A 15,808-nucleotide genomic window follows, 5' to 3' on the forward strand; every position below is an offset into this window, starting at 1 on the left:
TGTATTTACTGTTTACTGAGTTTTTTTTATAAAAAAATTAAAAAAATTTTTCCATTAAAAAAAAAATAATAATTTCCCTCCCTCCCTCCTGTGTTTGAAACACTTCAGGCGGCAATTCCAAACAAACAATTTTTTGAGGATCGCCTTGCCTCATTTATGTATTAGTCAAGACTATGATAATGACATCTAATAGATGTACAAAAAGAAATCTGGAGACATTGTACATTCCTGCTACATGATTTTGACAGATTTGGTCCCTCACCTCATGCATCCAGTCAGCTCCATGAAATTTACATTTTTGTTCTCGTTTAGCCACAGATCCTACATAACACTGAATAAAATTTGTTTAGCATGTTAGACAAGCTTAATTTTTTAGATGATGCACAACAAAGGTGACAGATAGTAATGTCACATGAATGACCCTACATGATCTAAAATTTCAGTTAGAATATACAGCTCATAAGATATTTGCTTAAATTTTCATTTTTGGTTATTTTATTCACCTTGACTCTTGGCAAAGTCACAGTAGGTGTGTGAGCCTTTGCCACAAAAGCCACATTTTGGGAAATAAGGTCCTTTGTCTTTGTCATTGGCGTGTCAGGTGCCATGACAAAGTCAGCTCGGAGGGCGTCAATCAGGATCAGAACAGTTTTGTTGTACTGACGACTCAGGCCAGGGGCACCCGGAACAAGATCTTCTGTCTTCTTCTCTATATCTTCTGCAGAGGAAAACTCTGTTGATTCTTTTCTTATTGGCATGAAGCAAGTGAGAAAGACCGCAAACCAAATCACAACAGTGGTGAAAATCCAGAAACTCCATACTGCCATCAGCGTCCTGTGAAACTATCAATTAAACATTCATTGGCACATATTTATGAAAAGTACTGTAGTATGGAAAGGAGGAATGAGTAAGCATACATTGAAAATTCATAAATACACATATAATGAAAACATATGGCTAACACAATCTAAACCCGGGATGTGTATTTCTAGTCAGGTGCTCTAACCACTGAGCTATCCAGGACAATGTCCTCAGTCCAGCATAATTTCCTACAGTACTAAAACTGTATAAATAAAAGAAGGGGGTCTGTGCAGTAACATCTATCATTTTCAAGAAAATTGAAAATTTATACGACTAAACTCCATTTAAATTATTATGAGGAAATGTTCTATTTTTAAAGTGGAAAAAATGCAAGTCTTTTCAATCATTCTGGAACTAGATTTATAAATTAATTTATTAACAACGTGTCCTGGAAAAAATAATGTTTACCTTACCGGCACTATTTTGATCGGGTTCGATGATCACTTGGAATTTTTGGTAACCCGTGTCTAAAATATTCGATGACATTTGAAATGTTCGACAGCTATGCTAGAGTAAAAAGACTCATTTAATCTCAAACATTACGGCTTGATTAAGTTAAACTGATTCATTATTAAACATAGGGGGAAAATCGAAGTAATCAAAACAATTTTTCAGTTTAGAAATTTAAAGGAACATAATTATTAATATTAATTTATCAAAACAATATTCATTAGTGAAGGTATCGTTTATAAACATGTTGATAAAATCAAGTATGAATAGCTTTAAATACATATGAAATTCACATATATATGTAATACAATTTCCATTATATTCCATCTAGATTAGGTACGTAAGACCAGGGACCTATATACTATATATAGTATATAGGTCCCTGGTAAGACGGACGAAATTTTCATATTTTTATTTATTTGATAGAAAACTTTCTGAATATATATATTAATTTTCTTTTGAATCTTGATTAATAAAGATCGCAAATTAATTTTACTCACAGTTCAATCATTTTTTTAAAACGTGAAAGTAAAGTGTTCATGTTCTTATCAACAGACATTTTGTAAAATATTTTCTGTACATTTGTGTACCACACTTCATTCAAAAGCTATACTGTATTTAGTTTTATAAACTCGTCAATACAGGTTAAAAAGCTACGAATAGGTGTGTGTAAAACATTTTTTTCTTAATTTCTATTAACTATGAACAAAAAGAATAATCTTCTTGGTCCTCGATTTGATTACAACAGGTGACACATGGCAGCAATATTCTCGCGCCCGTTTGAGCTGTCAAAGTTTATCCGACCAATCAAATTTCAAGAATTCAAATTTAGACCAATCAACGCCGAACCCAAGCGATTGGCACGTGGTTTGCGCGGTTTGTCAGATCCCGCGTGGTGGAGAGGAAATTGACAGTTTTGAAAAGAGCGAGAAGTACATTTCCAATTATTTCAAAGAATAAGGAATATCACCATGTCAGAATCACTTAAAATGAGACGAGGTATGTATACGTATACTTTTAAATCAAAACTCATGTTTGTCGGGACTTGTTGTTTGATTCTTTATCAAAAATCGTTGACACCACGTGCTCATGTCTTGTACAACAAAGAAATCGACATCACAACAACGCATTGAGTAAATATCACTCAAAGGCTTCTGCGATAAATTGTTGTAAAGTGATAAATAACATATACCTGGACGCGATTATGACATATTTCTAGTTTCTAATGCAATATTTACATCAGTGGTTCAGTAAATAATGCATCTGTCAATGTTGTTGACCGTGAGTTGACACCTGCACAATAACATACCAGGGCAGCTTACCATTAATTATTGAAAATGAAAAATGCAGTCTATAATGATCCAAATGATTACATGAGATTTCAAAATGTTAGTATTGTTTTTGTTTATTTAAATGTGTCAAGGCCACTTGATTGATTACCTATAAACATGTCGTGAACTCTTAATAAAGAGCATAAAAATTTATTATGAACTTAAAAGTATGCAAATGTTCTCATAATATTAGTAAATTATTAAATTTGTGAAAGAACCTTAGAACTTGTGAATATTTTCCTTTTTATATATTGGGTGGATCCAAAAAAAAACTAAAAAACCAAAAAAAAAAAAGAATCTTCCTTGCAAGTTTTTGAAAATGAAAAATGGAAAAATACTTTTCTTTGATAGGAGGAATGGAATAGAAAAGCTGCTTTCCTATATAAAGGGGGGGGGGGGTCTGGATTACTCTTACTTTGAAAGATAATATTTGCAAAATAAATATCATTACCAGTCTGATATTGTAAAATTATGCATATAAATTTACTTTAATGAAGTTGCATCAAATTTGATCTTTATGAAATGTATTTTAAACCATATCATTGGTTTTGTTTTGCAGTAAGAGACTTCAAATTTGCCAGGCCATGGGAGAACGATTATGACTCTGACTCCAGGAAAGACGATGATGGTCTGAGTGATGCAAGGCGTAGACGTGGAAATCTACCGAAGGAAGCTGTCCGTATCCTGAAGACCTGGTTATATGAGCACCGCTACAATGCATACCCATCAGATCAGGAAAAGGTCTATCTCTCCTCGGCCACTAATCTGACTGTACTGCAAGTGTGTAACTGGTTCATTAATGCTCGTCGTAGAATTTTACCAGAAATGATCAAGAAAGATGGCCAGGATCCTCTCCAATACACCATCACCCGCAAGCATAAGCAGTCCCTGTTAGACCGTGTCACCTTCACCTCAGGTGGTTACAGTACTGAAAACACACACACACACACACATGGGGGAGCCGGACGGTTACATGTCGGATTGTGAGGCCTCCTCCAGTGACTTCTCACACAGAGCCAGAGTCTGCCTCCCCTGATGTCAGCCAGTCCAGAACCAGAGGAGAGAGTTTCTCCCAAGAGAACCTCTCCCCACCCTCCTCTCCGTCCAGCACCCCTCAGAATGCGGACCTCTTCAAATCCTTTTTCATGCTGGTTGATGTTGCACTGAACCAGATTCCCAAAGAGTCGGGCAGCGAGACAACCGATTCTTCCAATTCTTCAGTGTAGCAAGTCGGACCTTTACATGAATTTTTTTTTTTGATTGATTTGTATCATTACATGCTCATTCCATGTTCAAATGTAAATATGTACCAACTAACCATTTCAAATCTACATTTTCATTGTACTAAAACTTTGGATGTCACAATGTTAGGACTCAAACTAGAATACCAGCCTGTATTATGAAAATATGTAAACGAAGTAAAAAAAGGTTGTGCAATAGGCAGATCAGAAATGGTGCACATATATGCCTGCATGTATTGGCTGGAAAAATAACCATCTGTGTTCATTGGTTTTCTAGATTGCCCTTGTTTATGTAGTGAGAAAATAATGCCTGTACATGTACATGTATTATATAACCCACTGTTCCTCCTAATATTTGTGGAGATATACATTGTTATGTGGTCTAGTGCCATTATGATGCAATACATATATATATTTTTGCTTTTTCAATTGATATTGTCCATGCACACTAAGTTCACCGGTCACAGTAACCTTATAACCATTACAGATAATTTTACTTGTATGCAGTCTTGAAAGATCTTGGGAAAATTCAATACCTGACCACATAAGCCTTGTTAAAGTGATTCATTTGTAAAGATATTTAAGGTTTTAAGGCAGAAGGTTCATAAAGGGGGCAGGGGAAGGAACCCTGACATATACTGCTATCCCCAAATTGAATCAAGCGTGAACAAAAAGTACCCCCATACCATGTTTGAACAACTAGTTGTGCATGGACAATACAACATGTGCTTAGTACATTGTGATTAGAAGTTATTGTTAACTGGGATGGATATTTTGTGATCAAGTATGCTTTTGTTTTATAGATTTTTAACTTGATTAATTTTCTTTATCTAACAAGATATTAATCATGTTTCAATATTATGACAGTTTAACTGTTGCTTTATCTCCCTTGCATTTATATATATTCTATAAATCCTCTCTGAGTATCCACTGCTGTATATTTTACAAGAATCTAAACATATATTTATGAAATTAAACTGTAAAGTGATCTCTGAATTTTTAAAAGATTGAATTTCTGTAATAGTTTATTCTTCGGAATGTATACATGATTGAATAAATAGATGTAAATTTAAAATTGTTTTTAATAATTCAGCCCCCAGAGGCAGGCCGGGACTAGAGGATAATACAAGTTGGGTGCACTCCAGATTTACCAGAGAGTGGCAGACTTAAAACTCAGACCCCCTGATTTCATTTTGAAGGCAGAATCTAATGGACATCTAGATGGAAAGTTCTATCATTAAAATGATATTGTCCTATGGACCCTGTTGTGGTTAGGGCTTGAGGTTCACTTCAATAAGATTGTGTAAATATTTTGACCTGTTCAAATTTAAAGGACAAAATACCAAATATAGACACAAGGACATCAAGATTAGTAATCATTATGAATTAAAACTTTTTGAACCTCCACTTATTAGTAAATGATATGTTGAAATTGATATACATGTATAAGATTTTTCTGTTGTAAACAGTGATGAGTAAAATTCTTGATCTGTCTGTGGGTATTTTGGCAGTTTAATTTTACCATTTCAACTTTAAAAAAAAAACTATCAATTTCGTCTAAACTTGCCACAAGGCATCTATAGGTGAAGGGGATTGACTTGTGCAAATGAACAGCCATACCATCATGAAGGGAGATAATCAAGGAAAGGCAAACTTATATCTTGGTGTTTTTAAAAATCTTTGAAAAATATACAAAAAAGGAAAGCTTGACATGGAGATATAATGTGTTAAAACTATGCCCCTTGGTAAAGAGTGGGTCTATCCTAGATTTCCATAAGGAATGTAAACATGCGCTGATTAAAGATGGCAATAACTATTTAAGAACAATTTTTATAAATCATTGATTTCAAAAATGTTATCAGATTAAATTGATAAATAAGTTTAACATTTTATTTTAGGAGAATCACCAGGTAAAGTAATCAAACGAAAATGAAACTGCAAGTCTGAAATTTGCTACAACGTATTGCCAATACATCTAGCTCTATACATCTTTGTTTGGACTCGAAATGGAGCAGTCGGCTACTCTAATATTCGGCTATTCTGATAACAGAAGGCTGACAAATTTACTATTGGATTAAGCGGGATCCACTGTACTTCCATTCTTGTGACAAATTAATATTTAAAAAATTTAACTTTTTACTAAAAACTATTTATAATCATTCTTCTATTATGCCAGACTACCCGATTTTTTCAATATTTTAATTCTACAAAGTACATGTCAAACACAACTTTTATAAGAAATTGATTCATGAAAATTCATCGTGATAAAATGAGACAAGACGCACATTAAATAAAACTACAGCCATTTTACTTCCCAAAGATTTTTTGCTCCACAAATATCTCTGTCAAACTTACTTAAATATCTACAGATTTATCATCTGCTTTTTTCAAATTATTTTGGAAGATTTTCATACTTTTTGGTTTTGACATTTTCAGTTTTTCGCATTTCTGGTGATTTCCAAGTGAAAGCTAGGTGATCAAAATTTATTATGAAAGAACTCTGTCATTCTTTATTATATATTCCACATTTCCTGTAAATTTTCGTCAAAGAAAAAATATAACTCATAAAATTTGCAAAATTACAGTTTATCCAGTTCCTCAAGAAGACAGAGACACTGTGGATCATCCACTGACGTTTTACTTTGATACATGAATAAAAATTTATTTTCATTTAATCTTAAAACTAGTGATTGTACACTACTTTTAGCAATATACTAAATTATCTGCAGATGTGAGTAGTTTAACAGGAATAGTGATGATAAAAATGATTGAAGAAAACATTGCACTGTCAATCTAGCTGTCATTCCTGAACACAACTTCTTCTAAATAACCCCTCAACCTACCCCACCAACTGCTTTTTTCATTTCATCCCCTTATGATACTGTAAATGTATTATATTTAGCGTGTACAACATTTGGTGGAAATTAATTTTACAACAAGTTAGTGCGGATTAGATTTTGCACTACACTGTATCTGAATGTGCTAAAGATTAATGCATGAAATACGAGACTTGATTTAGCATACTCTGCTTACCGCCAAAATCTCTAAATAGAATACATGGCAGTAATAGGTTTACTGTACTTAATACAATAAAGAATCCTTAAAGATGACAATGACAACAATCCAAGTCCATTACTACATATGCATGTGTATTGGTCAGTAAATCATTAAGTATATTCTCTCATTTTTCTACAACTATAAGCAATCATTAATATACAGTATAAATAGAATGAGGTACAACAACGATCAGTTTATTGATATAAATAACAATTAACAGTGTTTGTAGGGTTCTAACAGGTATTTAGAGAAGTCCTTTATCTTGTCCACCCCTCGGACTTCCTCCTCCTGAAGTGGGAGCTTTGTGACATTAAAATCTTCATATAAATCTGCAATCTGAGAAAAAAAAATTATTGTTATTTCAATAAGATATTTCTTCAGTTTCAAAACCCATTTAAATCTAAAACCATTGTAGTCATAGAAATTAAAAGATAATTATATTCATTCATATTATTAATATCCTAAATTTTGTCACCCTTATTCCCTATTTGTGACCCAACCCTCACCCATGGAGCAAGATTATTAAGACAATTAAGACAAACTTCAGAATAAGAGTCAATGAGATATTTCTTCCTGAAATTTGAGAACTGTTTAACTACCTGGTCCAAATACTTGGCTTGAATTCTGTGCCTGGCTTTACATAATTTACATGGTTCCTCCCCTTGTTTTAGAAACAGGAGTTGATTGACGACGATGTTATGCGTGTCAATGCCATACTGTGTCAGCTCCTGAACAAGGCGCTCCGTCTCATACAAGGACAAAAACTCCGCTATACATACACACACAAAGGTGGTTTGGTCCTGTAAACATTTATAAAAAATAGTAAATTTTTATGTTACATCATGACTGATAGAGATTTAAAACCAAATAATTTTTTTTTCTTGCCTGTACAGTATAAAAGACAGGTTTAACTATGTTCAACATTTTTATGTTACATGTATAAAGTAAGTAAATAAGTCAAGAAAACTTGCCGCATTTTTAAACTGTTCATTAACTTGTTTAATTGTGTTCATCATATCATCCAGTTTGGTAGACATCATGTCAGCATTCACATCCTGCATTCCCATAACTCCCGCCATCTACAAACATGGAAGGTAGACGTACAGTAAAACTATTCTTAATCAGAACTGAAATACAGTAAAACACACTTATAATGAAGTGCTGGGCCGGACAATTTTGCTTCATTATAAGCATCATTTGTTATATCCATCAAGTTAACAATATATATAAAGTCAAGGGGATGAAAATCACTTCGCTGTAAGCATCAATCCATTATAAATATAATATTAGCTATAACCGTGTTTTACTGTACTTCACTTACAGGTTCAATGTATACCGTATCTAAAATCATCTAGCTAGAGGATATTTAATAGAATAAAGCTGATCTAGATTACTGTATACAGGGTTATTTTAGCCCCGTGTTATTTTTGCCCTTTCAAACTCACAAACAATTTTGCCACATTTTAAATTCGCCAAGTCATAATTTTGTTTATGAAATTATATTGTCTTAGTATAACCTAGAACTGACCTGGGAAATAAATGGTCCGATTTTGTTTTTCAGTCGTAAGATTTTTCCCAGTCCTTTTTCTATGATGGAGGGAAAGGACAATAACCTGAGGGTGTGACCTGTGGGGGCAGTGTCAAAAACCACACAGGAGAAGTTCATACCTTTGACTAGTCTGTAAACAATGTCAGAGAATTAACTATGAATTGTTCAAGTTTGATTAAAAACGGCAAAAAATTGGCATCATTAAAACATTCTTAACCATATCATCATATGCTACTCTCAAATAAATCAAGAATGGTTAATAATTAAATTCAAATGTTAGATATGTCCATATCATAAATATGACATTTATTTAAATTTTCCTTGGAAGATACCAGGTATTTATTTGTTAAGAATGTAAAAGGAGCATACTTCATGACTTCAGCAAAACTCATGGCTTCATCAATTCCTGGAAAAGCACTGAGGAGCTCAGAAACCACAGACTTCCCCATACTCATCACATCTAAAATAAAGGAATGAAAATTCTCACATTGATATCAATATGTGAGCAACAAACTAAGAAATAAGGTGAAACCTATTTGGAATTCATTCAAACCTACCTTGTTCAAAATACTCATCTGGTAATTCTGCCAATCCAAGATTTGGATCTATTTCCTAAAAGTAATAACAACAGAGCCATAAGCCATTACACTCAGCATATCTGCCTTAATCTTACAGAGAGATATATTACTGTAAATCACTTTTTATTCGCGAGAACTTTATTTCGCGTAATTACGCGAGACAATGCCTTCGCGAACATTAAATTCTCGCTTACAAAAATATTCCTTACGATTATATAGAGGAATAACAACTATTCGTGAAAATTATGTCTCGCTTACAAAGAGTCATTGACAATCTCGCGAAAATAAGGTTTTGCGAAAATTTAGTGATCTACAGCAATCCATAAACACTGTACTGACTGTAGACTCACAGAGTTGTAGGACTCAAGAGTCAGGAATCAAAACTACAAGATGATGCATGTCCATCATCTTTGACGCAGCTTAAAGTTTAATCAAATTGATTAAATTGTAAATCATTAGTCCTCTAATTTGCTCAAACTTTTTAAAGACATGTAGTCAATTGATAACAGCCTGGCTGAAACTTTATCAGAAAATTTAAGTTCTGGTTGGAATGTATAATAACAATCATACTACTAGTACATGTACCAGTATTTACAATTTTGTGAATCAGAACTTACCATGGCATACAAATTGGTGAAACCTTTAACAAGTGAAGGTACTTTAGAAAACTTCTGGCTGAAAGCATCTGATATGTTGTGTGCTGGATCTGTTGAGATGATGAGAACACTCTCACGAACCAGAGCTAACTGTGTGGCCAGGCAGCAACTACAAATAAAGTGTCCACTGTCATCAAATCAGCATTGCTACACATGTACTGTAAATGTATTACATTTGGCTGTTTATTCTTTTTAGCGGCTTTGGCAGAAAGAGACTTCCGATAATTCAAGTACAGCTCTAAATGTCTTGCATATATACTTATAAATAAGTAGTAGTTACCCCATATCATACTGTTGGTTATGTGCAGATACTCAATGGGTGTGGTCATAATGACACGAGGGAGCATAGCTCCCGAGTTGTACATAGGACCACACTCGGAGAGGTATCTGCACATAAGTTAAAACATTTTGGGCAAATGACTTGTATCATAGTTTTCAAAAATCATTCATATATAAGTCAGCTTAGGAATAGGTCGGACTGGTTCGTGTGTTTGAAGCATTAAGTGTTTGGTTTCATGATACATATGGATTTTATTTGATTTTACGCTCCTTCGTGTCCTTCTGACCATGTCCATCGAGTCTAGGGTAAGTGATTTGTATACAATACTTTTCAAAAATTGATTGTATGTTGTTTAACGTTCTCCTCGAGAATTTTTCACTCAAGTGGAGACACCACATTATGACGGTGGAGAGCAGCAAATTTTGTCCTTTACTCTGCACTTAGGGTCATTGAGCAGTGAGGGATCTTCTTTGGGCCAACACCTGCTGCGGCATGGGACCTCTGTTCATACGGTCTCAACATCCCACAGTGGGATTCGACTCCTTACTCATGACTCTAGGGCAGGCACTCTAACCACTGCACCACACGAGCGATATAAAAATATAACATATCTATAAGTCCGTTTAAAAAGTTTGTCTGATTTATGTAATTGAAAAATTAACAAGTTTTGTTTTAATGAGATATGTTGATTTGATATGATTTTTTTTCTCTCGTAAATTCAATAGTCAAAATCAAAAAATTTAAATTTATTATGAACTTGGTTTAACTTCAATTTTTGTAAACCAATACATACTTTGTCGTGCACATCGGTACGTTGATTGAAATGTTTGTTAGAAATGTATATTTCAATTTAATGAAAATTAGATCTTTGATCAGCTAGATCCGCAATCGAAAACTTTAATTAAGCACATTAGTGTGCACTTTTGTTTTTACTTCATGGTTGTACCGTGTTTCCTTTGTTGGTTATCAATAGAACGATATTGGAATCTACTATAAGCTAACGTCAACCTGGTCATGACAATTTACAAAAATGTTTAAAAAATCAAACGATTTCTGAAGTTTTTTAGTATTGATATGCCCTTTTTTAATTGTTAATTATTACCTAATGCTGATAATTTTTACTCTTTTTTACTCTCCTGAATTTGGTATAACAAGCCCAGGTGATTGTTTCATTTAAAAATTGTGCATGATTTTATAGTTTATTTGTACCCAGCTCGAAGCAGAGAAGAAGAGTGTGGGTTAAAGAATAACCCACATTTAAACTATATAAAGAAATCACACCTAACTATGGTACAAGAACATTAATAAATGTGCTAAATAAAACTACGCTAACTCGTTAAAAAATCAACTTCCAACAAATATCGTACATGCCAAATATAATAGTGAGCGCAGCCAGGCGGCGCATAGCAAGCTCAATACACTAACGTGTACGAACGGAGGAAATTCTGGTTGAAATCTGCACATTGTTCCAAGAATTTTTTATGAGTCCACGTGAAAACATTCTTAACTCCCAATAATCCTTTGCGGTGCATAGCAACATGGTGGCTAAAACATAGCAACAACTTACTTGAAAAAAAATTAAAAACAACGATTTAATGCAGTACGTCTTCATGCCACAAAACTATATATCGTTTGTGTTCTAAGTCAACTGGACTTTTTATTTGACGTCATACTTTCGTCACTTTAATGGCTAGAGGTATTTCCGATTTTGTCATTACATTCATGCCAACAGTTTGCCTGCTTGATGTCCATGAGTAAAGAAGTGATTTTTAAAAATTGCAATAATTTTAATGAATATTGAGGATATAGGCAGTGCAAGAAAAAGGTGTAAAGGTTTTTGGTACTAAATAACTGCTCGCCCATAGATGCTGTATACCAAATTTGGTTGAAACTGTATATGTATTTCATTTAGAAGAATTGAAATTGTTCAAATGTTAACACACGACACACGAGGAGCAAATTTGAAGACGGATAGCACTAGAATAATTTTTCAGCTCATATCATTTAATGACCTTTTAAATAGCCTAGAGATTGATTTTAAATGGTATCAACTTAATATTAAACAATACAAACAATGACTGTCACTGAAATGCTAGCTTCGTGGGAATAAAATTTCCTTGATTTGTCACACAAAAATATGTTTAAATGGCATTTAAACTTTTTTTTTTTTTAAATAATCCTACAATATACAATATTTATGACTTACATTTGATAGTTAGAAATAGTTATTAGAAATCTACAGCACATTTAAACAAGACAATATAACATTTAAACAAGAGGCCCATGGGCCTTATAGGTCACCTGAGCATCATGCAACAACTTTCAAATGATTGAATTTGGTTCATGTTTTAGCTAGATGTTATGGCATTCACAAATTTGAAAGAGGCACAATTGCTAATCATAACTATACACTTACAAATGTTTAGTTTGTTTACTTAATACCCATAAGCAGGGTAAGGGAACAAAAACGCATGTCAACTAATCAGTAATATTCAGCAATAATCAGGAGTGCCCCTACCACACATGAACCCCTGACCCTAGGTCTACACATTGCACAATTTTTGAAAAGGCACACTTGCTTATCAAAAATGTTTGATTAATACCAAGGAGCAGATTTCAAACAATTCATTTTCAGTATATAAGTAGACCCCCCCCCTTCCCATTTTGGTATCCCTGACCCAGGGGCCTTGAAATTCACAATTCTGAAAGAAGAGCCCATCCCAGCATAACTATGTAAATAGTTCATTCTGCTTATTACCCAGGAGTAGAGAAAAAAATTTTCATAGATGCAATGTATTTTCACCATATAATCATTATACAGCCACATCCTAACACCATAACCCTGACCCTGGGGCCATAAAATTCACAAATTTGGTAGAAGCATTCTTGCTCATCATAACTATGTCCTTAATTAGAAAATTTAATACCCTGAAGCAGAGAAGAAGATTTTCAAAGATTTAATGCATTTTCACTATATAATCAATAGAGCCCCACCCTAACACCAGAACCCCTGACCTTGGGGCCATGAATTTCACAATTTTGGTAGAGGACTCAATGCTGATTACAATCATACCAACAGTTTGACTGCTTGATGTCTGGTAGTAAAGAAGAAGATTTTTAAAGATTGCACTAATTTTAGTGGTTTTGGCCCCACCCCCCAGGGGGGCAGGGACACGAAATTCAAAATTTTTGTTCCCCTTCACCCATAGATGCTATATGCCAAAATTGGTTGAAATTGGTTCAGTGGTTTCAGAGAAGAAGCTGAAAATGTTTAAATGTTAACGCACGACGCACACCGCACGACGACGGACAAAAACAGATAGCAATAGGTCACCTGAGTTTACTCAGGTGACCTAAAAATATGTAATAAAGATTCTGTGAAAGTCTCTTCAAATTTCATTCAGTGGTATGAGAGGAGTTGCGGATAAGAGATGGGTACCCCAAAGCGTAACAGACGGACAAACATCCTGATTATAATTAACCTCCCACTTTTCAAGCGGAAGTATAATAAAGTTCTCGAGAGGTACATGTACATTATATCATAAAGAAACAAAAACGTTTTGACGGATTAAAAAAAATCTATACCAATGTACAAAGTTTTTTGTTAGCTTTAGCTGATGTGTCCTATATTTTGTAATAAACATGTAACATTTTATCATGTTGTTGAAGTTCATACAAAGTAAAGGAAATTGCGCAAAAAGTCAAAGGTTGCCCTTTATACAATCTACGTGATAGAGCATATGTATAGCGATTATTGTAAATGTTGGAAAGTGTTGTATAATGCCGGTATATGACCCACATTGTATGTAAATGCTTATCGATTAAGAAAAGACCCCCTTTGAACAAAAGTGTAATAAACAACTAGAGATATATACTATTAGCATTGAGCTCACTAAATGATACCCCCGCCTCACATACCATTATAATGGCAAATCGTTCTTGAAGGCACGAAATAAGTGTCAAATCACAAAAAGGGGGGTGCACAATGGCATTATATAATAAAAATCTGCTAAAGTATCATTAAATTGTATTCAGTGGTATAGGAGAAGTTGTGTATAAGTGATGGGTTCCCTTCAATATGATCGAAAGAATGGCAGTGTCAATGTTTTGCTATGGGAAACCCGGAATATGTGTCCGATCAAAAAGTAAAATAGGTGTACAATGGCTCTATGTAGCAAAGATTCATTAAAATTCATTCAGTGGTATTAGGGGATAAGAAATGCCCTTCAATAGTGGAAAAAATGGCAGTGTCTATGTTTTGCTATGGGAAACCTGAAATATATGTCCCCTAAAATAAGAGGTCACAATGGTACTTTTTAACGAAGAACCTGTGAAGAATCTCATTTAATTTCAATCAGTGGTACAAGAAGAGTCGCGGATAGGAGATGGGTACCCCAAAGCGTAACAGACGAACGGACATCCTGATCACTAACACCCCCCCCCCCCCCGACTCTTCAAGCGGGGTATAATTAGGATTCATATCTTACTTTACTGATATTATATTTAGATACCTTACTACCTGATAAGGTAGTATGATTTTCGCATTTACAACAGAGTAAATGAAGAATTGAAAAAAAATAATTCTGACAATTTATTGTTGAAAACGAACAATATAATTATATACGTATGAATACAAGTCAGCGAAATTCACTCTCAAAAGTTATGTCCATTCTTTAACCTCAGGCAGCTCTGATTGTACCATATTGTTTTTCAACATGTTGAACATGTTCCTGTCCTCTACACTAATTCCAGTCTACTTTATTCATTTCATCTTGGCTTCATTATGCAGTTTAAGGCGACTTTTTCTTCGCTTGTCAACACCATCTCTAAATCTGGTACCAAGGAGCTGAACTTTAAGGAAAAATGATGCCTTGATTCCATGGGTTGGATCAAACGGTTATCGCAAATGTCATTTCACAAAAATGCGTCTGAGGAAAGAGGACTTTCTCTTCTTTGTTTTCTTGGCAATATTTGCGACACGCGAAAACAGACAGGAGACCTCAACATAATCACCAGAGTATATCTCAAAGTAGTCGTGAAGTTGCATTTGGGAGGTAACTCTAACGGCCTCTCTTCTTGAAACACTTTTGACCTGTTTCTTGTTCAAAAGAATTCCCACAAGAACAATGGGCACCGACTTTCCCAGAAACTGGCGTATTTCTGGAATCCATACAGACTGAACATTTTCGAATGATTTTCTATTCTGAACATTGTAACAAATGATTATGACATTACTATCTTTGAGGGCAAATTTCCGCATCTGATCAAAATCATGCTGACCGGGTAGATCATAGATTGAGAGTCTGGCTTTTTTTCCTCTGCATACTGTTTCCCCTGATAATAAAAAAAAACAGAATTGTTTTAGTATTAAATTAATAATAATCAATACTCTACGAGATAATTCAGTTTAAAATCAGAAAAAGAGGTAATCAATTTCATTAAGAAGCACTGACTTACCAGAGTAATTTTCAAAGATGGTGGGAGTGTATTCCTCTTCACCCTTCTCTCCGACAAACACTTTGGTAAGGCAAGTCTTGCCAACCTGAGCATCACCAACAACAGAACACTTTAGGTAAGAGGCTGGCATCTTCATGTTATGTTTACATATTAAACTTGTTACTTGTCGTCTTGGCATTTATAATAATTTATGTTTTAGGGGCGTTCCTTTGAAAACTAAAGTACCAGTTGTTTTGACGGATTCTAGAAAAATGATTTGTTACTATTGTGTAAAGAGCATCTGGTTTAAATACTCAAGTTAACCAGTGTTGACATATTGTTTTATTATATACGAGGGGTTATCAAAAA

At 34.2% G+C, this 15,808-nt stretch overlaps 2 protein-coding genes and 1 pseudogene across 2 annotated transcripts; 1 reads left to right on the forward strand and 2 right to left on the reverse strand.

Moving 5' to 3' along the window:
* Window positions 1-2,159: 2,159 nt before the first annotated feature.
* On the forward strand, window positions 2,160-4,362 carry LOC134246693 (homeobox protein TGIF2-like; annotated as a pseudogene).
* Window positions 4,363-7,015: 2,653 nt separating this feature from the next.
* LOC134246692 (ATPase ASNA1 homolog) lies at window positions 7,016-10,008 on the reverse strand. Its single transcript, XM_062729055.1, has 8 exons — window positions 10,004-10,008; window positions 9,685-9,832; window positions 9,047-9,101; window positions 8,859-8,949; window positions 8,469-8,619; window positions 7,912-8,019; window positions 7,540-7,740; window positions 7,016-7,276 (listed from the first exon to the last, which is right to left on the reverse strand). The coding sequence occupies exons 1-8, from the start codon at window positions 10,006-10,008 to the stop codon at window positions 7,154-7,156; spliced, it is 882 nt and encodes a 293-aa protein (XP_062585039.1). The 3' UTR covers window positions 7,016-7,153.
* Window positions 10,009-14,672: 4,664 nt separating this feature from the next.
* On the reverse strand, window positions 14,673-15,596 carry LOC134246691 (uncharacterized). Its single transcript, XM_062729053.1, has 2 exons — window positions 15,461-15,596; window positions 14,673-15,337 (listed from the first exon to the last, which is right to left on the reverse strand). The coding sequence occupies exons 1-2, from the start codon at window positions 15,594-15,596 to the stop codon at window positions 14,913-14,915; spliced, it is 561 nt and encodes a 186-aa protein (XP_062585037.1). The 3' UTR covers window positions 14,673-14,912.
* Between the last annotated feature and the right edge of the window lie 212 nt (window positions 15,597-15,808).

Source organism: Saccostrea cucullata, unplaced genomic scaffold (assembly GCF_032062105.1).
Source record: "Saccostrea cucullata isolate Sc308-1 unplaced genomic scaffold, CSIRO_AGI_Scuc_v1 ctg8605, whole genome shotgun sequence".
Lineage (NCBI taxonomy): Eukaryota > Metazoa > Mollusca > Bivalvia > Ostreida > Ostreidae > Saccostrea > Saccostrea cuccullata.